The 24,418-nt window shown below is 40.1% G+C and overlaps 1 protein-coding gene across 5 annotated transcripts in view; it reads left to right on the forward strand.

Moving 5' to 3' along the window:
- SCEL (sciellin) overlaps positions 1–24,418 on the forward strand; it is a 93,246-nt gene that overhangs the window by 20,532 nt on the left and 48,296 nt on the right. For all 5 annotated transcript variants that reach the window (XM_078390806.1, XM_078390807.1, XM_020783560.3 and 2 more), the window contains exons 2-6: positions 8,680–8,738; positions 16,556–16,673; positions 18,863–18,925; positions 19,898–19,966; positions 21,475–21,543. In XM_078390806.1, the coding sequence (XP_078246932.1) occupies positions 8,680–8,738; positions 16,556–16,673; positions 18,863–18,925; positions 19,898–19,966; positions 21,475–21,543 (378 nt within the window). The remainder of the gene's footprint in view (positions 1–8,679; positions 8,739–16,555; positions 16,674–18,862; positions 18,926–19,897; positions 19,967–21,474; positions 21,544–24,418) is intronic.

A 24,418-nucleotide genomic window follows, 5' to 3' on the forward strand; every position in this document is an offset into this window, starting at 1 on the left:
TTATGGTGGCAGCAGGGTTAAGGCAGAATATAGAGGATTGAGGTGTACCCTGCCCTTCAGCCTCCTTGCTTTTGGACACTACAGGAACTCCATGAGAAGAAGAAATCTCCATAAGGAATTTTCCATATCTATCCAAGTATGAGATTTATGAAGATATGCTAGAAGGATCTTCTTACTTTCCTTCCTCACTATGGGCAAAGAGGGTATTGCCTCAGACTGGCACCTCTTCCTGATCTCACCTCATGTACAATTCAGGAGGCCATGATCACACAGTCCCAGATCTTCACAGCACTGAAGAGTGCAGTAGAAATGATCTTTTTATTACTTTGAAATCATTACTTAGAAAAGCCATTTTTAAATTAGGCAGAAGATCACGGATGGGATGGAAGGAATTCTTCTTTCCATTGTTCTTGCACCTGCAGCAAATGATGTTTCTGTAACAGAGTGCTTCCTCTAGTCCCGGATCCCAGCGCCTACTTGTTCTTAAAGCATAAGGGGAGCTCATAGCCACTTCTCAAAAGGCTGATGTCACCACACAGAACAACAAAGGCCTAATGCGTAGGTACCAGGCAAGTGTACACCTCTGTGGACACACTCTTCCCAAACTCATTTCTTAGATGTCTGTACTTGTGCATATAAAGCTGTGTGCACATATTTGGCTTTCACATTGGCTGCTGCAGGAATTGCTAGCAGAATACCAGTTTCCTCCCACAGCAATCATGCACGTGGTAATGCTATTAGGAAAAGGACATTCGTGATAAAAAGACCATCTTTATAATGAATTCCATATGCAGGAGCATCAGGTTTTAATTGCTTAGGAGTTCCTGCTAATGAATTTATGAGCTTGGCAGCCTTATGGTAGCCCAGAAATTCATTACTCGTAATTGAAAAAAGTTTAGCTTATCTTGATTATGATATTATCATATTTAGAGACTGCTTCACAGCATTCAAAACATTTCATATACTTTAATTCAGTCATCACTAAAGCAGCTGTGTTAAGAGAGGTAACTATTATTATTCCTACATTTCAGGTAAGGCCTACTTGAAGGTCATCTACCAACTTTATGAGAAAGGAAGCTTAGATTTCAACAGTAGGCAATTGAACATGTAACTTTATGTTTAGCTGCTGTTCTTTACAGAGATCCTCTCACTGGATGGTGCATGTCATGTGACTCTAATCTTAAGCCTAAACAATACAGATAGAATGTAGCTTTACATGGACTCTGTTACCCTTCCGTATCTCCCTCTCATGTGTGCTGGATAATATATGTTCATATAATGCCAACTTTAATGGTGATGCATGACATGATGCCATCATGCAATAAACAATGTATCCCTGTTGACAAGTCATCAAGTGGGTGGGTAAGACAGTGTCCATCGAATGACAACATATCATTCACTGTCTTAAACAAGATAGTCTACAATCATGTTTAGTTTGTCCGTATACCTTCTCGAGTTCCAGAATGTGAGGTTCTGGCTTGACATTTCCTTTTTACTGAAAAGCAGCTCTAAAACCTGTTCATATGTTTATTGAAATCAATATCAAACAAAAGGAAGCCATTAACAAAAAAACAAAAAAAACAAAAAAACAAAACCCACTTACAAGGTTTTTTTAAACAGTGCTGTCCCTTTAACAGTAAAGACTATATATATCTAACCAAAATATTTAATTAAATTTTTACAGATTATAAATTTCATGAGCATCTCATTTAGTTATTTAGTTAATGCAGTTCTATCTTTGGTATCCAGTATGGTATAGTGAACAGAATGATGGATTAGGACTCAGGAGACCTCGGTTTGAATCCCTGTTCAGCCATGGAAATTCACCAAGTGTTGGGCTCAGGCAATGGCAGGCTGATGGGCTTTGTGGTGATCACCAGATAATGGATATTAGGATAGCAAAGAGTCTCTTAGCAATAGATTAAAGAAGTCAGCCACACACACAGATGGATGTCTGCCAGCAGTACTCCTGGTGGGCGACTCAGCAAGGAAGCAGAATGAGAAGTCTTCTCCGTCTCTCTCTCGCCAACGTTCTGCTTCTCTGCCTCCAGGAGACTGTCCTTTTATTAACATTACAAGGTCACAGGTAGTGACAGCATTACAGATAGTAGACAGGGTTCAGATAGGACAATGGTTACATTAGGGTTGGTCTGGGGAAAGGCAATTAATCAAGCCCTCTGATTGGCCTAAGGAAAGGCCTCTATGGCAAGCTCTCTATGATCATGAGAAAGAGGAAGAATGGTGGCAGCTCCTCCCCTCAGAAGCAGCCACAAGATGCTAGGAGAGTTTTCCCTCACTAGAACACCTATGCAGCTTAGCAAACTTGGGAATAGCACCCCCACAACCAATGATAGGTGGCATTGGTAAAACCACTTCTTAAACATCTCACTTACTTTGAAAGCCATATAAGAGTCCGTATACGTCAGTACAGTGGTGCCTCGCTTAACGGGCGCCTCGTTTAACGACGAATCCGCATAGCGATGGATTTTTTGCGATCGTTTTTGCGATCGCATAACAATGTTTCTAATGGGAAAATATCGCTTTGCGATGATCGGTAAGCTGTTTCGCTTACCCATTTTCGCATAACGATGTTTTCCCAACAACTGATTGGTGGTTCCAAAATGGCTGCCAGGTTAAAAAAATGGCCGCCCGCTGTGTTTTCGCGCCCATTCCTCGCTTACCAGACAGTGAAAATGGCGGCCATATGGAGGATTTTCGCATAAAGGTAAATTTTTGGCCATAGGAACGCATTAAACGGGTTTTAATGCATCCCTATGGGCTTTTTTATTTTGCATAACGACGAATCTGTATAGTGACGATTTTGGCTGCACGGATTATCGTCGCTATGCGGGGCACCACTGTATGTGACTTGATGGCACATGAGATCCACAACAGGCAGTACTGGGAAAAACAGTTTCATGTGAAAGAATCTACACATGGAAGACTCCTACATGCACACATCTTTTCTATGCACTACAGGCCCTTCATGTGCCCAATGAATATTGTGAAACCCTGGTGACAGGTGAGCCTTCTTAGAGCCCAGTTACACTGGCAATAAGAACTACCGTTGGTTGGGTTTTTCTTAAATAAAATAAAATTTGAAAAGTCTGGCTAAATGACACAAATGGAGGCATGGAGTTTGTTGCCCAGGAACCCTTTTTTAAAAAAATTGGAAGCAAGGTATTTTACAGGCAGAGCATTGCTTATTTTAACACGGATGCCTCCCACAGCTATGCACTGGCTGCCTTATTTAAAAAAAAAATTCCAAGGAGGATATTGATTGTCTGACATGACAGCAGACATTTATGAGCCAGAGGAAAGCACTCTCTCCTCCTTCACAGAATGAAGAATCTCCTGATGTTGTAAATTTCTCTGGTCAGTTTCACTTTGTGAAGAAGACCATTGTGTTTTCTCCCTTTCTCTCTCTCTCTTTCTGCTGGCTGGTAAATTTCCACAGCCACATGAGACTATCCGTATCCCCCTTGGAAATAAAATAAATAAGACCAGCAATGTGAAGGCGGGTGGGCGGTTCCAAACAAAGCATTGTATGCAACATGGCCTTAAGCCGCAGCCCCCAGCTCTCAATTTTGGAGCTGATGCTCCTTTAAGGCAGGCAATGGAAGCAGAGGGCCAGGCACCAACTGACCGACCCACGCTCAGGGCAACTTCGCCAGCTGGGCCAAAATGGCACAGAGGCTGTGAGAGGCCAGGTAGCATGGGAGTGGGTTGATGACATGTGTGGAAGGGGACAGGAAGGGTTGTGATCTTGGAAACAGGCAGCAGGGTGAAGGGGAGGCACAAACAAGGTGGGGAAAGTGAGGAGGGGGCTGTCAAGGTGCAAGAACGTGAGTTGGCATTCAAGTGTAGATTCCCAAAGCAATTTTAATGACCAGAAATACATGAAATTAATTTAAGTCAAAGTGAATGTGTGTACCAAGTTAAATATCGTGTGACTTTACATCAATGTAAAAAAATGTTGGACCTGGAATAGATGCAAATCAGCAGTGTAACCAAGCCCTTACAGAAACACAGGCTCCAGAAACATAATATGCACAAATTTAGAACATGGAGTGTTGTAAAAGTTTGGCCATAAATTGTTCAAAGAAAGAAATGGCAGCAGAAAATGTGAGGCAGGATGTAATAAGAAACTGTAACAGGGTTCCAAGAAGCTCTGAAGTTCACTGTTAAAGTTAAGTATAAGAACAGTTAGCAAATTAGATGTTTTCAAGGTTCAACATAATTAATGCTTCAATATTCATTCATTCATTCATTCATTCATTCATTCATTCATTCATTCATTCATTCATTCATTCATTCATTCATTCTGCTTTTCCTCCAAGAGCCCAAGCTAATAGACTTTGTCTTCCATCACATTTAATCCTTAGAATAATTATCTGAAAGAGGTTAGGATGAGGGCGAAACTGGACAATGCAGTTAACATGTTCTTAGAAGCACAGTTTCCTTAAGAAGAAGAAAAAATGGCAATTTATTGTACAATGAGTTTGCAAAAGGAGTGAATGGCCCATGGTCATCTGCTGAGCTTCATAACCATGTGCGGTTTGGACCCAGTAGCTATTGGTGAATTTTGGTTATTCTTTTTAGTCTTCAGAGTATGAGATAGAAAAAAACAACAGCAGCACAGAAAATGTGGAGAGATCAGCTGAGTCCAAGCCCCTGCCCACCCCTTTGGTTTCTTTTTCACATGAACTAGCACTTTGCCTGATAAAAGTACTCTGGAGTCATATAAAGTAGCAAAGGGTCCCTTTACTTACTGTTATCATTTTGCAGCCAGAGTCAGGAGAATAAAAAGAGGGGGCAATGGAGTTTCCACCATGTGGCAATGGAATTTCCACCATGGTTGTTACTTGGTTGGAGATCAGAGAGAGAAGAGGACTATCAATCACACAGACAATGGAAGCAAGTGAACAAACCAGAAAAGGGGGTGGCACAAGGTGGGGGTTTGCCTCAAATGCCAGAGGTAGCAAAAGAACTTTATCAATCACATTAGTGGCAAAGGACAGTCATATTGGGCTGGAAAAGCCCACAGTGTTACTGCATACGAAATTGTTCTTATTTCAACAGTAACCCTAATTCAGTACCCCATCTTCTGTGCTACACTGGCCTGACTTTAATAACTAATGCTTTAGATTTCATGAGGGGAAAAAAAGTTGTGGAGCTGATGTCTGTGAAGTTTGTCACACCTGTAACACACAAAGATCTGAAAAAGGGTCTGTAAGCATGCTAGAATGAAGGCAGTATTGGAAATCCATGATTTCTGATTGTGTTTATGAGTATACCCTCCTCACTTCATCCATTTAAGCACATTTTATACTTTCATTTCGAAAATCACAGAAGGTGATTTAAAATAAAAACAGAACCCATTGTTCATTTGTTTAAAGTCTTACTTGATATCATTCACTAAACAGGAGGGAAACAAAGGAAGTGCATTTGTTTTTCTCTCTTTTAAAAAACAATGGGCCTGCTTGTTGCTACATCTTTTCCTCAAAAGATGGGGCTCCAGATGAATATTGATATACAAGGCATTAATACGCAATCTGAAAAGTCTGAAGTTGAGATCTGGGTAAGACAACCCACCTTGTTTATAGAATAGGAAATAAATATTATTTTTTCTCAAACACACAAAAGGAAACATGGAGGGTACTGTTTCCATATTTATCAGAAATCTGAAATTCAGCACATACATCACCCCAAGCACTCCAATTGTTATAAAAGTTTTGAAAATGTAAAAACCAAGGGCAAAACGTTTAGCTTACCTCAGGGAGGAGTACACTAGCACAGAGGAAGTCAAGTTGTACCTTGCAGGAAGGTGTAGAACATGGGAGTTGTCACTGTCTCTTTGCACACTCAAATTAGCTTTGGGAGGATCTTAAAAAACTAGCAAGAGGAGGCAGCCATGCTTGCAGAATTAAATCTGAATTTACTGGTGTGTAATAAGAATGCCAAAATATTCTAAGCTTGGAGTCGTTTATTGCTACTGGAGAATGTTGCCGTATCTCTGATACATAAAGGTACAGTCTGGCTAAGGAAGCATAGCCAGGACAAAACGTTTATACAAATTCAAATAAAAATCTTCCTTTGATTAAGAAATTGATTAAATTGTAAGCAAGGACTATACCACATCCTTCATGTTCTTGGCTTGTTTTTGGAAGATTTCATAACTTCTTACAGAATTCACTGTAGCCTTGAATTGTTTTTGTTAGCTGGGAACCAAAGCTTGCAGTCATATAGTCTGCATAATTTTCTACATGAAAAGAAATCAAAAAGGACAACAGTGTTTTGATTATTTCATGCTCAACCAGTTGAATTTTAAATTTTAGTCCACACAGTGGGGGAAAAAACAATTCAGGTGAAAATAAAGACGTTGCAGTTGAAGGTACAGCAGGCAAAAACAGAAGAAATGTTTTTTAAAAAGACAAAAGCATTTTGACACCTTAAAGATTATTATATTTTAATGTCTGCTTTTGTGGACCTTCTTAGCCCACTTCTTCAGTTATATGAGATGGAAAACAAAGATTAACACCATAAAACGTTCATGCTGGACTTTTAAGAGTCTGTGGTGTCTGGCTGCATTTCACATGTGCCATAATTTGTTGCTTCTGTTTGGTATTCAGTTCTGTAAGCATTCGAGCAACATTTGACCAGGCAACCTCCTTGCTTTTTACCCATTGTTTTCACAGATCAGATCCAAGGTTTTAGTGCTCACGTATACAGTAAATAAAGCCTTCCACGGCTTGAAACCACACTACTTGCCAGAGTGTCTCTCCCCAATGTTATCTTCCCAACCGACCAAATCCTCTAAGGCTATGGTCCTCTGGGTTGTCTGAAGGAGGCCCAAAAGTCCTCTACAAGGAGGACGAGTCAGGCCTTCTTTGTGGTGGCCCTGAATCTGTGGATTCAGCTCCTTGTGGAGCAATGCTTAGCTTCCTCCCTATTAACTTTCAGAATGCAGCTTAAAACACTGCTTTTTAGGGAGGTCTTGCTGTTTGACCTTGCTTGATGTTATGCTTCTTGCCCTGCTCTTGTAGCGATAAGGTGCTTTAGTCTTGTTGCTTTTATTGTTTTGATTGTTTTAACTTGCTCACTGTTTAGTCATATGTTTATTGATATCTTTATGTTTACTTTATGATGTTGTGAACTGCCCAAAATAGTGCATTGCGCTAATGGGGCAGTAAATCAATAAATCCTCCCTTCTGTGGTGTGCCCTAAGTATGACAGCTTCAGGTTCAATATTTTTTTGCCTCCAGAGATAGTTCAGGCTTGAGTTGATCTAGAGCCCACTTGTTTGTCCTTCTGAGAGTCGGGGGTATCTGCAAATCTCTCCTCCAGCACCATATATCAAATGAATCATTTTTTTCCCTGTCAGCTTTCTTAATGGTCCAGCTTTCACACCCGGACATGTTCATTGGAAGTACAAGAGTGTGGATGATCTTGGATGAGCATTACCAATTAAGAACGCTGCTGGGAGATGAAGCCAACATCTAGAGAGCCACTCTTTGTGTTAAAGATAGTACACAGGAACTGTGGGAAGGATGAATTAATCATTGTAGCCTTCTGTTTTTCATTTTGCCACACTAGAATCCCTTTGCCTACTTACACTTAATCCAAAGCAGAGTTTTACAGTAGGATAATATAAGGTGTTAACACTTATCAGTTCTGCAAGATTGTTGTAAGGAAATTCCTTCACATAATTGTTTATGTTCTTGTGATGTCCATGAAATCGAAACAATCTCTCATGTTGTTCATCTTTGCTAATTGTATGATGACTCAGCTGAGTCAGCCAAAACAGAGGAGATGGAAAGCTTCATAATTAGAAACATAGAAGACTGATATAATAATATATATGTGACTGTGCTCTAATATTTTTCATAGCGTTGCAAGTTGCACCTTCATTTGTTTTTGTTCAATGGTTGGTAACAGGGAGGAAACAATGGAATCTGTTTACACACTTATTTTGCAAACAAAGCAGCTTTGAAGATGTCTCCCATTATATATAATGTATTATTAATAGTTACGTATTGTGTGCCATCAAGTTGATTCCACTGCATGGTGACCCTTCTCAGGGGTTTCTTAGAATAAAGTGCTCAGAAGTGATTTACCAACAACTTCATCTGGGGATTCTTTGGATCCATGTAACTTGCCCAAGGTCACACTAGCTGATTTTTCTCATGGGAAACGTACTGGGGAATCAAATGTCTTCCCTTGATTTTCCAGCCCTGTGCTCCAACTCAGTGAGCTATGCAGCTAGCATGTTACCGCCAAATGGTGATGCTCCCTGTCTCACCTGTTTTGACCTTTGGGAAGAAAGCCCTCTCACCTTTTAAAAGCTGCTGTCAGGTAGTTCATCTCAGTAGTTGACAGTAGATTTTCTTCAGGAGAGAAATTTCTCTGTCACAACTATGGCAACGTTCTTATATTGCACAATTAAAGTAAGAGTCCAAATGTTATCTAGACTATTATTCTGATCTGTAATCAATTGTTTTATTACACACCAATACTATTTTATACATAGATTGTATGGGTTTCTGAATAACTCAGTAACCAAGTCTTCAATCCATCATGATTCATAATGAAATCTTTTGCATATATCCATCTGGTGTGTGGCCGATAATTCATTTAACTAGGCTAACACTTAAACTCTGCATTTTTATTTTCTTTCAGTGTACATCTGAACAAAATGACCACATTCAATGTAGGAAAACCATCCCCTAACAAAAATGGTAATGTTGTTGCTCTTTTTAATTTGCTTCTGATTAGTTAGTTGGGAGAAGGTTGGGGAAATAATCTTTTAATCAAAAAACAAAGCAGAAAGTGCAACAGACTGACAAATGCTTTTTCGATATTTACATAAATTATGTGTAAACAGGATTTCACATTTAGTGACATACTAATTAATTTTGTTTGCTTATTGATAAAGCTATGGAGGCCCATTGTGGAGAAAGATGGACAGCAATGCTATTTAACTGGCAGCCTGGTCTTCATGCCCATTTGGGACGGCTGCCGCTATATTGTTGCTTGCTTTGACACAGGTGGATCAGGATATAATCTGGGTGGAGAGTAAGTCCTGTTAAACATAATTGGACTTAGCTTAGTAAACATGCATTTCATGACAATGTCAGTATCTCTCATTCAGCATCCAGAACCCCTACTCACATAAATGAATGAAGGAAGGAAGGGAGGGAGGGAGGGAGAGAGAGAGAGAGAGGCCTGGGTTGCCAGATGGGCGGTATACAAATCAGATAAAAGAAAAAAAGAAAGAAGTGTCCCACCCCAAAATAACAGGAAAAGGAAATCAGTTATCTTATATTGAGCTTCTTGGTGACAGCAAAATACTTTGGTGCAAAATTTTGCATTTAATGCAAAGTGAAAAAAGGGAGAAATTCTCAAGAAGCTTCAAAGACTATGACTTACATATCTAAACACACACACTGGGGTGCAATACTGGGCATACCCACATGGAAAGAATATAGGTGTCTCTCTGACCTTACATCTGAGACACACACACACATCAGATTGTGCTGTTGTGACAGAAGACAATGAAGAAAGATATTTATTGAAAATTGTATATATAGATTTTAAATGATGCATTGCAGTGATAGTATCACTATGCCCAGAATTCTGTTGCAATTTTATTCTTAGTAAACAAAACTGCTTATGTTTTGATGGTGAATTGTAGCTAATTAGCAAGGTGCTGGTTCCATGCCTGTTTGCAGAATTGGCAAGCAGACAGGCATACAACTGGCACCTTGTTAATTAGCTGTAATTTGCTGCCTGGAGTAAAAATGCCAATAGAATTCTGACCATTGTGAATTGAGATGTTGCATTTTCAAAGCTGTAATGAAAAATGTTGAGGATCATCTTATCCAACCATCCTTACAAGGAGACCAAGGCAGAATATGTGGTTGCTTTTATCCCTTGCATCACACCACACCCCATTTTCTCCTCAAGACAACAGAGGTAGGTTGAACAGACAAGGTCAAGTAAACTGCATTGATGGGGATTTGAACAAGGATTTCTCCCCTTCTTGTTCAACAACTTAAATTCAACAGTCTCCTGCAGTTTGTTTACCTCACCATCAGCACCTTTTTGAGAAAAGTAATTTTTTAAAATAAAAGTGTCAGAGCAAAAATGCTAACATCCTCCCGATTGCAGTAGCTGTAGTCTAAGAGTGACAGAATCTGGATCTACTTCAGTGACAAGTAAAAAGTTCCATTATGGACAGTAATCACTAGTGACTCCAGCAAACATGATATAACTCAGGTAGAATTACTACTTTTAGCTTACATTGTATTCAGTCTTTCCTCTCTATAATTATTTAACTGGATCGTGGCCACAGTTTTTTTTTCCTTCTATATATGAGCTAAAATGAGTTCTACCTTCACAATATGGGCTTATTATCTCCAACTTACTTTTTATTGGGGTTTTACAATATGAGAAAAATAGAAACGGGACAGTACGTATGAAACAGCCAAAGTTCTGTAATTAGACCACAATCAATATTTCAGAGTACACCCTGTCTCTAATTATGATAATAACATACACATTAGAAAACAAAAACAGATAGTATTTCTGTCTTTTATTGGCTAGCTGTCAAATCCATCACGTCTAATGTATAGCTTTATATATTGCACTTTATATACTTTTATATCTATCTATCTATCTATCTATCTATCTATCTATCTATCTATCTATCTATCTATCTATCTATCTATCTATCTATCTATCTATCTATCTATCTATCTATCTATCTATCTATCTATCTATCTATGCTTATTTATTGGATTTCTATCCCACCCATCTATACCAAAGGTCTACTCTGGGCAGTTAGTAGGGTGGGAAATAATTAACTGATGTGCAGCCCACACCAGGCCATTTTACAGCCTTTGCTGCCCCTTATTTATTATTTTATTTATTGATTTGATTTGTACCCCGCCTATCTGGTCTACTCGACCACTCTAGGCAGCTATTTCTCACCACTGCCAACAAAACATATTGCTAAAAATCATCATCACTACCACCACCACAGGAAAAGCAACAGTGACTAAACCCCACTTTTCTTCACAATTCTGGAAAGTAGGAAGGAAACCACTCTGCCCTGCATCCTGTCAGGGCTCTATGATGCTAAAGGGTGAGCTGGCACCCTGCTGCACCATGGAGAGGGTTTGCTATGGCCATTAAGCTTGGGCAAGTATTAGCAATAGAACTGATGGCTACTGTTGAATTTGGACAGGAGCATTTATGTCTCCCAGTCAGTTCTGAGTGGTCCAACATTCTTGATCCTCAGTCATGGGCTGTAGTAGTGGCTCACATATTTAGTTGTTAGGTAGGTGGTTTGGGGTGCATTGACACATTTGTGCTTGCATGGGAAAGCATAGCTATGAATTTCAGCACCACATATTAAAAAAAATTCACAGAATCTTTTTTTCAGATATGGGTTTCTTATGAAGGTGAGTGTTTTTGCTTTTCTTGGAGTCTGTGGCTTGCTTATTACTAAAAAGTGGTGGCAGATCTGTGGTCAGTTAATGCTATTTCAGACTGCAACACATTAAAAAACCTCTAGTACATCAGGAAGAAGGTGAAGCTAGACCTATTTCAATTGATACTTAGCTTTCTAGGCACATGTATATATGTATGCATTTGTTGTTGTTTAGTCATTTAGTCGTGTCTGACTCTTTGTGACCCCATGGACCAGAGCACGCCAGGCCCTCCTGTCTTCCACTGCCTCCCAGAGTTGGGTCAAATTCATGTTGGTAGCTTTGATTACACTGTCCAACCATCTCATCCTCTGTCCTCCCCTTCTCCTCTTGCCTTCACACTTTCCTAACATCAGGGTCTTTTCCAGGGAGTCTTCTCTTCTCATGAGATGGCCAAAATTTTGGAGCTTCGGCTTCAGGATCTGTCCTTCCAGTGAGCACCCAGGGTTGATTTCCTTTAGAATTGATAGGTTTGTTCTCTTTGCTGTCCAGGGGACTCTCAAGAGTCTCGTCCACCACCACAATTCAAAAGCATCAATTCTTCAGCGGTCAGCTTTCTTTATGGTCCAGCTCTCACTTCCATACATTGCTACAGGAAAAATCATAGCTTTGACTATGCAGATCTTTGTCGGCACGGTGATGTCTCTCCTTTTCAAGATGCTGTCTAGGTTTGTCATTACTTTCCTCCCAAGAAGCAGGCATCTTTTAATGCCATGGCTGTTGTCACAATCTGCAGTGTTCATGGAGCCCAAGAAAATAAAATCTGTCACTGCCTCCATATCTTCCCCTTCTATTTGCCAGGAGGTGATGGGACCAGTGGCCATGATCTTAGGGTTTTTTTGTTTGGTTTTTATGTTGAGTTTCAGACCATTTTTTGCACTCTCCTCTTTCACCCTCATTAAGAGGTTCTTTAATTCCTCCTCACTTTCTGCCATCAGAGTGGTATCATCTGCATATCGGAAGTTGTTGATGGATAAATTAATGAATGGATTGATGCATTTGGAGGAGAAATATTTCATCATAATAGATCTGTCCTGCAGTTTCAAATTTAGGGCCCAGACACAGGCTTGCACCTCTACGTGACCTGTGTCTGCCTCTGTATACTCTAAATCAGGGCTGAGGAATGCATGGCCTTGACACACATCGCTGGACTGTCACTCCCAACAACCTTTGCCACAGGCTATGTTGCTTAGGAGAGGTGAGAGTTGCAGCTCAACAACATTCCCCAGCCTGGGCCCTAGAGATGAACTGGCATCTTGGAGCAGGAGATTGCCCTGCCAACAGACTCAGAGGCTGCAAAATGTGTGCAGTAAACATTTACTTGCAAAAGTAAGCAAGTCTCAATGAACTCAGTCAAGCTTACTTCCCAGTAGACAGGGCTGCACCATAAGTAGAAGAACTCGTAGCAATTTAGAGTAGATAATTGTATGTCAAGCAGGCATTTGTTCACTACCTTGACTTCTATGCTGAGGTTCACCTGGGGAGAGGAATTTATCTCTTTCTCATGCTCACACCCCTCTTAGTTGCATGTGAACACATGCCTGGTCCAAAAATAATTCTACAGGCTAAACCTAATTACTATTATAGATCAAGCCTTTGTTGAATCTGTAAAATGAAAGGTGCTGTACCTCCTTAGAGGGCCGGGCCTCAGGTTATCTAAGGATGTGGGAAATACAGCCTTCCAGATGTGATTAAACTGCAACTTGCAGTATTCCTCATATAAGGTATAATGAGATAATTGACCACAGGATTTTAACAGGAGTGGCCTGTACTTGAGATCCCACAAGGCTAAGGAATTGTAGGAGCAGATGTCCACTATATCTGGGGGACTCTGATGATGGGGAATTGACATCTACTGCCAGTAAGGTGTGACCTGACCTGAGCTCGAAATGTTATGATTCCTTTTTAACTTCCCATTGCAATGCATATTTCAGTTTTTGTTTTAAAACTAGCACTGGATGCCAGCTTGTACTTATCTATTTAGCCCTTGGGTCTGCACCAAGGACCAGATTCAATGAATAGGTAAAGGTAAAGGTTCTCTTTGACATTTAGTCCAGTCGTGTCCGATTCTAGGGGGCAGTGCTCATCTCCATCTCCAAGCTGTAGAGCCAGCGTTTGTCCATAGACAGTTTCTGTGGCCACGTGGCCAGCGTGACTAGACACGGAATGCTTTTAACTTCCCACTGTGGTGGTACCTATTTGTCTACTTGCATTTGCATGCTTTCAAACTGCTAGGTTGGCAGGAGCTGGGACAAGCGATGGGAGCTCACTCCGTCACCTGGATTCGATCTTATGACTGCTTTATCTTCTGGCCTTGCAGCACAGAGGCTTCTGTGGTTTAACCCACAGTGACACCACATCCCAGATTCAATGTTTAGGAGTATGTTTATTATTCAGTTTTGACTTGAGCTCCCCAATTTCAGTGTCTGAGTAACTGTCTTCCCTTAACACACACAACAGTAGCCCAATACACAATGCCTTGCCATGAAATTGGCTTGGTTGAGGATGCTCTACATCCTTTGTTGTTACTCAGAATCTTCTTAGAGAGGTAGCAGGTTCTTGTCTCAGTAGGCATTGGCAAGGGCATGCCATTGGGTGCACAGGTCTTAGCAGTGTCCAGATGTATCATCAAAGAGAGCTCCAGCAGGTGCACTCGGAAAGATGCAGCAACCAGGGTTGCCTCAGAAAAGATTCTTGAGCAAGTGGTCTTTCAGCTTTGAGCCAACAAAGATGGCCAAACTGTTTCTGAATTCAGAGCAGAGCAAACTTAGAAGAGCAATTTCAGCTAATAGCAAAGCAATTCTTTATTTCAACCCTTTCTCCTAATTTCCTGTTGTTTACATTAGTCTGCTGTGCTTGTAGATTTCAATTTTAGGAGACTCATGCAAAATCTCATGGACTCTGGACAACATACTGATTAGGGAAGCAAAAACATTCCTCCTTATCTTCATTTTGTTCTAAGGTAGCAGACTCAGTGCAAATTCTTACTGAATCTACTTTGGTTGCAAACACCATGCATTCACTATGGGAGCTGCTACAGCTGCAAACACAATGGACTTTTCTGTAGGCTCTGCTCTTCATGCAGATAACATGGGATTTAATACAGTTTCACTTTTTTACTCTGCAATGCCCTCTAAAGGACATCCAGTATATTGCTACTTGAACTGTTTCTTTTTTGTATTCGCGAAGGCTTTCACGGCCGGGATCTAATGGTTGTTGTGGGTTTTTCGGGCTTCTTAGCCGTGTTCTGAAGGTGGTTCTTCCTAACGTTTCGCCAGTCTCTGTGGCCGGCATCTTCAGAGGACAGCAGCCTGTCCTCTGAAGATGCCGGCCACAGAGATTGGCGAAACGTTAGGAAGAACCACCTTCAGAACACGGCCAAGAAGCTCGAAAAACCCACAACAACCATGTTTCTTTTTTCTTCTTTTATTTTTAAGGTTACATCTATCTGTCCTGAAGTAATCTCTACCAGGCAGTTCATTACTGTTCAGACTTCCATAGTATAATCACATTTCACATTTCCAAGGTTACATTTCTTATGCCCTTAATCATATAATGCTTTATTTATACAAATTTAAAACTTTAACAGTAAGTTCCTCCTAGTCAGGTGAGCATGAGGAAGTTTTGTTTGTAGGTTGTCTCTGTTGCTTAATAGTTCAATTTTGCAACCTTGACAGTGGAACATGCTGCCAGTCTCTTGCTTCAACCAGGCCCTTAGTTACCATATGCTGTATTAGCCAATAAGTCAATGGAACCTCCCCCCCCCACATATGCTTATGAAGCCGAGGCAGTTGTGATGATGGGCCCGATAAGGTACTGCTTGTGTGGCATCCACAAAGGCAATGTTTTCACATGTGCCTAGTGTCAACTTTACAGGGTGTGACATTTGCCCCTTTGTGGACCCTGTTTGTCTCCCCAAAACAGAGAGGTCACAAAGGCAACCCCCAAAAAACACCTTTTCACATGATGCCACCAGTTGATTTCTTTATCAACGTACAGTACTTTACTTAGGAAAGAGAAAGGTCCATTCATCACTGTCTTTTGAATAAAAGGTTTATTGATTACAAATGTTTCTTTAATAATTCTTTAATAAGTATTTTCTTCAGGTTCATCAAGCATCAATAACAATCTTCTATATTATCTTACAGGTTACTATTCACTCCTCAGACTAATCACTCCTCAGATTCCCAAACTAACTCTCTCCCTTCAAACTCAGATCTAAACTGTAAAAACGAAACTCCTCCTCTCTGGCTCTGCCTTTTAACATCTCTAGTGGCCCCACCTCTCAACCACATCATCATAAAACATGAATAATGCATGGCTTTTTGCATAACAAGGGGTGAATGCCACACAGTGGAACTAAAGAACTTTGACCCATGATTTGAGGAGGCATGGACAAAGGTCACAGGAAGAGGTGTTGCCCTCTTAGATTATCTACAGCAGGTCTGGTTCACATATGCATGTTGAACTACCTGGACTCTCTTCACTTGATGAGTTGAAGCTGGCTGTGTGACTTCAAGAAAAATATGAGGTGAACATTCTAACTATGATGTCTCAATCTATGATGGATGGTTCATATGTGCACAATCATTGCTTGATGTAGCAGTCATCAAGTGACATATCTGCCCTTGTAATGTCAGCTAGTTCTCAACTGGCTGTTTCTTGAAGTGGTTGAGAATGCATAAATGCAATAAAAATGGGTCACATTTGTGAATGGATTCATTAGTTTGTTTAAAACCATTTGTACCCTACTTTCTGGGATCAGTTGGTGCTTCTAAAGATGCTTGCAACAGTAACCAATAAAGAAGGTATATTAAAACACAAATAAAGAGAATATCGTGACTAATGAAAGTAACAAAAGAGGGTCCAAATTAAAACTAGTATGAGCTAAAATCCTCCCAGTGCAGAAAGGTGACAACTTTGAATGAAAAACCTCCTGGCGCAGCTCTATAGCCTCTGTGAAATAATGGAGATAGCTTGGTCAGCTGATCATGCCAATTAGCCTTCAAAGACTGGAACATTTTGTTTCATATCCTTTAATATTCTTGTCTGTACATCTGTAGAGATGAAGAATGCTTCCCTTGCAATGAAGAGCAGACAACAAGTTCTTAATGAGGTCAACAAGCGGAGGACCCTATTGCAAGATAACAGCTGGATTAAAAAAAGACCTGAAGAAGAACAGTAAGGAAAGATCTCATCCTGGCTTTGGGCAATATACGACATACAGTACAAATGTTCCTAGAATTATTATATAAATCCATGTTGCTCACCCCATTCCACCCATTGCTCTCTTGCAAATACAGGTGCAACGTGCTGAGGTTCCTTGCTAATCTCAGTGAAACTAAAGGGCCAGGAATGGTGGCCTCTCAGAGGGCTTACCCACTGCCCTCTTTGGGCATCCCAGGCAGGCAGAAAAACAGGAAGTTTATAGAATTTCTCGAGGAGCATTATACATTGCTGATATATAAGCTTTGTTGGATTGGAAATTGTTCAGTCACCATAAAAAATTCTAAATATTCCTGCAAGATTCCTACACTGTGTGCTTTTTCATCATCTAATTCATCTGCTTCCTCTGCCTCCACCAGCTTTCAGCAGAAAGGGTACCTTGTGTCCCGTGGAGCCTCTTGCCTCTGATGTTAACGGAGCAGTGAATCACTTCAGGTTTTAGTTCTGACTTATTGGAAAATCAGAGGTGCTGAACCTTGTCCCCCAAACAGGTTCAATAACTTGAATAGCTCCTTCAATGTTTATACCAAAATATGGAGTGGATTCACTGCTGTACTGCTATCAGAATTACCAGCCTCCACTGATTGTATCCATGTTTTATTAAGGTAAAGGTAAAGGTTCCCCTTGACAATATTTGTCCAGTCGTGTTCGACTCTAGGGGGCGGTGCTCATCCCCGTTTCCAAGCCATAGAGCCAGCATTTTTGTCCGAAGACAATCTTCCGTGGTCACATGGCCAGTGCGACTTAGACACGGAACGCTGTTACCTTCCCACTGAGGTGGTCCCTATTTATCTACTCGCATTTGCATGCTTTCAAACCGCTAGGTTGGTGGGAGCTGGGACAAAGCGACGGGAGCTCACTCTGTCGCATGGATTCGATCTTACGACTGCTGGTCTTCTGACCCTGCAGCACAGGCTTCTGCGGTTTAGCCCGCAGCGCCACCATGTCCGCCCATGTTTTATTAAAGAGGAACAAAAACTATTTTAAAAAACACTGAGAAAAAAAATATTCCTAAGCATATAGATACCAATTACAAGCAACCTAAGGTGGTGTTTCCTAATGTGCAGGCTTCTCCTGTTCAGCCAGTGTGGTAACCTGCTTCCAATGGTGGTCAACCAAGTGCTATGACAAAACCTACAAGCAAAGCATTAAAACAATGTTATTCCACCACACAGTTACTTTATGGGACTGTAATTCCCAGAATCCTCAAGTCACTATGTTGTGACCCATGTTGGCTGGAGGATTCTGAGGTTTTTGGTCCCAAAAGTGACTTTTCAAGCTCTTGGTCCATTTAGAAATCTGAACTAATAATACCCTCTTTAACTAAGAAAAAAATGCAACCTCTTCCCTTTGGTTGCATATGTTTCTCTGGTATTTGAATCGTTGACCCAAAGAAAGCTGTGTACCTCTAGACTAACAGGTTCTCATTAAACGACACACCATGGTGTTAGTCCCTGCAGCAGCTGAAACAATCCCAGCCATCCAGTTCACAGAGGAGTAGGAGGAGACAGGTTACCACAGGGTGTGGGTGGGGACGTGTCGGTTTGTGGCAAATCTTGACAAAACTTCTCCTGGGGCTGGCAGTGCAGATCAAAGGAAAAGATCAAAGTTCCACAGAACATCTTTACAGTAAGTAACTAGGAGAGGGAATGTTTCACAATGCTTCAGAAAAAGTTTGCTATGTGTTAGCTTCTTGCAAGGTGTGGAAACTTCACAGGATTTTACTCCAGATGGCAGGGTCATTATAGCTAAGCATGTGAAGGTGAGATCTGGAATGCATTTGTTCACTCTTCTTCACCCACAAGGCTTTTGTTATATCCAGTCTGTTTCCCTCAACCATGAGCTGAACTTAGTGCTTTCCAGATGGTGCTCCAGGTGTTATGGAGTCTAGTAGCCTGCTTACATTGGTGGTCAACCAGCTACTATGACAAATCCCGCAAGCAGGCTAAAAACTCAATAAAAGCAGAGAAGCATACGTGGAAAATAGCTGCTCCTGCCCCAAATTAACCATCTCCTCACTCCATGCAATGTGTAGTTACAGTGTAATGGTGAAGCCTGTTAGCGATTGTTGTTGTATGTGAACAGAACGAACAGAATATAAATATACAATACGAAGATTGTGTAAAATATTTTCTTTATTGCAGTGCCGATGAAAATTATGGCCGAATGGTCCTTAATCAGTACAAATCACAAGATGGCTTACACAGGTACGAGCATAGGTTAATTTGGGCAACTCCCTTTCCCAGAGTTGTTTTAATAATAGACTGCAGGGTCCAGTTTGATTGGCTGAGCATTAACTCAAATGTCAGTATGTTGTGTTTATTTGATTGTAATACTACATTTCTCCTGCAAACTGAGTCCAAGTCATGAAGCCTTGTATACACATTGGTGATATAACCCCACGTCAAGTTTTACAAGGGTCTTGATCCACCCACTGCTTCTTAAAAGACTCAGAAATGTTGAAATACTGATTTGCAACATACAACATCTTCAATGAATTTAGTAGCCAAAACCAGGTTATTGTTATTGTTTTTGTTTGTTTTTTGGTTTAGAAGATGGGGAATATTAAAAACAAATGTCATTCTCAGATCTTTTGCTTGCTCATTAAATGGGATTTGCAAGTCCAAATATACTTGCCTATTAAAGTGGCATTATCTTAGCTTTGTGTATTGCTTTCACATGGATTATAACATTAAAAATGAGTTATTATATTTGTTTCAGTAATGAAAGCATTAAATGAGTGACCATCATGGTGAATTAAAAATGTATTAAATTGGATTAAATGGAGAAGATAACTATGAAAGTATATTTACTACTTAGGATATGGATTAGAACCAGAATTCCACCAGAGGAGACCTCCTGAAAGCAATGAGGCTCTGTTTAGTTACGACTTATAACAAAAGTACCATTAATTTCAATTCATCTCTTCTAAGTCTGGCTAAGCCTGGATCCAACTCATGACATAAATTTGTTGGGCACATGAAGACATTATAGATAATTGTTTGCACTCTTGTGCTGAGATACTGGGATATTTTAATGTATTCCTGACTGTTCAAGATCAATTGTTATATGACTTGTGTATCAGCTGGGAGATCTGTTTTGAGTGACTGACAGTCTTATTTAATTAAAGTTGTTACATTCCTTGCTTGCTATAATTAATTAATTTTTCCCAATGACAGGGACACAAATGAAAAGGATGATCAGAAAGCTTTGCTTAGCCGTTACAGATCTGATACTACTTTAGACAGGTAAAGTTTTTGTATGGATTATTTTGATGAGTTTGCATTATATAATATAAAATCAGGCTTCCTTTTGCCATCAAACAATATTGACATTAACAGACTCACAATTAATGATTTGTCTCATTTTAATTTACTGCATTTGGAGGTTTTATTGGGTTTTGACCATTTTGCATGATTATAATTAGTTTTCTGAAATTTAAAATTAATCTGCTATTAACCTATTGTTAAGAATTAATATAGCTGTAATAATTAAGCTAGGGACGTGGTGGTGCTGCGGGTTAAACCACAGAAGCCTCTGTGCTGCAAGGTCGGAAGACCAGCAGTCATAAGATTAAATCCAGGCAGCAGAGTGAGCTCCCGTCGCTTGTCCCAGCTCCTGTCAACCTAGTAGTTTGAAAGCATGCAAATGTGAGTAGATAAATAGGTACCACCACAGTGGGAAGGTAACGGCATCCCATGTCTAGTCATGCTGGCCATGTGACCATGGAAATTGTCTATGGACAAACGCTGGCTCTACGGCTTGGAAACGGGGATGAGCACTGCCCCCTACAGTTGGACACGACTGGACTAAATGTCAAGGGGAACCTTTATCTTTACTTTAATAATTAACAATTAATGTGTTAGTTTTCACTAAAGTGATTAATGCTAATGGATTAATTTGAAAATCAATATTTTCTATCAATTAGCTGTGACCCAAAAGATTTCTCAACTTTGACACCTAAGTCCTTGGCATGCTTGTTCAGAAATACTAATTCCTAGTTAAATATGCATTAGGATTGCTTTAGTTATCTGCTTAGTTCCGCCTCTGACAGCAGGAATCTCGTACCTGCTTTTCACCAAAGGTTAGGAAAAGGTGGTAGTGGTTGTTTTGCTTTGTGGCAATGCTTTAACAGTCCATAAAGCCCAGGATGGAAAGGATGTGTTTTTTCTTTAATGCAAATCTCATGGATTAATTAAATTGATGCAAAGCACAGTTACTATAGCTTCTTTGGTTTGATGTAATGGCTGTAAACCTCCCAACTGTGTCCCAGAAGGAATTGTATGGGAATGACCATCTTCAGATCATGTTGCTCTTCAAAAGCCACTGTGTGGGCGGAGGAGAATGATGTAGTCTATATGGAGTGGTAAGGGATTTCTTTAATTGCAGAGGCATTTTACTGCTTCATTAAAGGACCTGTCAGGCTATTTGATGTTTTCTGCTGCTATGCAATACTCACTTTAAAAAGAAACACAATAATCTCAGGATGTTTAATAATTTATTGCTTTTTAAAAAGGTAATTAAAACAGCTCATTCAGCAAGCTTAAAAAAGTGGGGTTTTTTTTCCCGAATAAGCAATAACATTATATTGAGTCAGCCAGAATTCTGTTCAGTTCTCATTATGATTGTACAATTGCATGTGGCAGCCTCTCCAAGATTTTGCTACTTTGCTTTTATTCAGGTTATTTTTTTAAAAGACAAAAGCTAGTTTTCAACTGTTACTGAAAACTCACTTTGCTTTTTCTAAATTCTAAAGGATTCCTGGCAGAGATGATGCTGACAAAGGAAATCAGCTCCCCACCTTAGATAGCCAGTCAAGTAAAAGGTACGTGTGAGCAAAAAAGAGATATCATTTTAGAGAGAAAACCATTTTAGGCAGAAGTCAAATGAGTCCTTTCCCTGGAACCATCATTTCTTCCTGGGAGCCACAGATTCTGACATAAGAATTAACACAGGGACACCAACCTGTGAAATACAGAACTTCAAGCAGTATTGATGTTGCATTGGAACTAGTCATGTGGGAAAGCCAGCCATGCCACAAAGACAACCATTGAATTAGGCCTTAATGAAGAAGTGAATGGGTCATTTCTTGTATTATTAGCAATAACTTATTTGATTCTCAGCGCTTGGCACATGAACTATAGTTTGAACATATTAATAAATAATGGTTTATCATGATAACAGCTTGTCTAGGTGAGCCTCATGCACTCCCTCTTCTTCTGTAGTGTGGTCATGTGGAAGGCATCAAAAGCTTTCACTGCTGTTTTTAATAAGCCGCAATTTGATTTTGTATACAGTGGGGTCTCAACTTACGAATGGCTCGACATACGAACGTTTCGACTTACGAACCGCTCTCATAGGAATATATGGACTCGACTTGTGAACTTCGAGTTACGAACTTTTTTTTTCCCCTTTTTTTAAAGCTAAGTCATCTTAGGTTAAAAGGAAAAAAGAAAAAATATCCCCCTCTAGTGGCAGAAGGCAGAATACCAGCTTCCCATTAGTTTCTATGGACGAATAGAGCAGATACGGATTAAATGGTTTTCAATGCATTCCTATGGGAAATGAAGATTCGACTTACGAACTTTTCGACCTGAGAACTGCCTTCCAATACGGATTAAGTTCGTAAGTCAAGACCCCACTGTACAAGCCAAAACAAATTATGATTAGCTTTAACAATGAACTCAGATATTGCAACTTCAAACCATAGTTTATGAAGCTAGTTTGTTTCAACAAACCATAGTTAAGACTAACATGATATTTTTGTTCTGTTTTTTAATTTTGGTTAATTGAAAATATAAGTGACAGGACAACGGCACCATGTCATTACAAGACATGGGAAGTCCATGATACCTTCTTTGTCCCAGTCTGTCCCTCTTGGCTGCTTATGTGGTGCAAGCCTAGGGGGCTTGCTGAGAATACAAGTGGTGTGTGCGAACCTCTTATTTAGGGAATGGCTTGGCATCCTGTGGCATATATGTTTCAAGGTACAGAGAAAGAGGCCTAGAACCTTGTACAGTCATATGTACATCTCTCTGCACAGGCAGTTGCACTTATGTGGTGATAAACTGTTAGCTTGCCCAGAATTGAAGAAAATTGCATTGAATCTGACTATTGCAAGAATTTTTTTTATCTTGCAAGGATTGTTGCAACTGTTGCACTTGTGAGGATTACAGTTTTGAGAATTGGGGGCATTGCTGAAAAATCAAATGTTCACGAAACGATATGAAAAACTTAAGTGAATGGTTAAAAATGAAAAATTACATACAAACATGATTTTGTCAGTAGGGAAAGTGTGTCAGGGGATCAATACATAGATGAATACATTAGGAAGAATGGACAAAAACATACAAAAATTCTATGAAGATACAGTCTCACAACTCAGCATGGGAAGGGGATGGAGAGAAAAAGCTGGTGTTTTTCAGTGAAATGCAGTGGAATTAAGATGGATTTTAATATCTCTAGCCTCCACCCCACCCCACCCTGCAAAAAAAAAAAACTATGGGAAATTTAAATCTCAATACCAATATAATTATTTTGAGTCAGATACCCAACACCATCATGAATTGATTACTCAGAACCTACAACATCTTCTATAATTTCAGGACTCCAGTTAGCCATCCTTGTTATTGTTAGAATTATTTATATTTGTTTCTCATGTGCACAAATTATATTTTTCCACAGTGCCTTTAAAAAAAATTTAAAATTCCAGTCAAAACATAATAATGCAACATGCTACAGCATACCTAACTAATTAACACTAGAGAAGGCACAATGAAAACAGATGTTTTCTATAAATGCCTAAACATATCAGCATGAGGTCTGCTATACTGCAGACAGACCATTCCAGAAAGTGGGGGGGGGGGGCAACTCAGAGGTGTTACTTTGCTAGTAATACACAGTTTTTTTAAAATGCAGCCTTAAGGCTAGAGCACATGCTAGAGCCCATACCTCCCAAATGACACTGGGGAAGGCTATTATAGTCATTAGGAAGTCCAGCCACATGTCTTTGGGATGAATGAAGCATGTTTTCCCCTTAATGTATAGGTGCATTGTACAGAGAATTTTTCGTAAAGGTTAAGTTCGTCAGATTCATTTCACAGATTTATTTTAGTACGAGCTTTTGTGGTTTACAATCCACTTCTTCAGTCACACATTTAAGCCCTGAATTTAAGTACCCAAGGCATATGTGTGAGCGCTGCCACCCTTACTGAGTGCTGGGGCGGTCTGCAACCCCTCCTCAATCATTATATCCGTGGGCTCCAGACTGGAATGTTGAAAGAACTCCATTTTTATTGAACATTCGGCAGAGGGTACAGCAGAATTTCTGACACCAAAAACCCTCTCCCTTCCTATTTGTTGCCTAGTGGACTATTTTCTGTCACTAGTCCCTCCAATAATCTTCCATTGAAGATTATTGAAACAAACAAAAACCACAGAGTAGCCAAGATTTGCTAAAGCTGCCCATGGCTCACAGAGAGAGCTTGGAAAGGTGAGTCACCATTAATCCTGGGGTTTTACTGACTTCTGCTGTAGGCGCTGCAGACACTCCCACTGTTGCTGGCATCTCCACTACCTTTTCTGAGTTGGAGCTGGCTCTTCCAGCAGATGAGGTAGTCTTTGATGGCAGCTTGAGCATGGCAGCATCTGTTGAGAGATTCGGTCCATGGCATGAGTTCCCCCTCTTCCTCCGGGTACCC

The sequence above is a fragment of the Pogona vitticeps genome, chromosome 3 (genome assembly GCF_051106095.1).
Source record: "Pogona vitticeps strain Pit_001003342236 chromosome 3, PviZW2.1, whole genome shotgun sequence".
Lineage (NCBI taxonomy): Eukaryota > Metazoa > Chordata > Lepidosauria > Squamata > Agamidae > Pogona > Pogona vitticeps.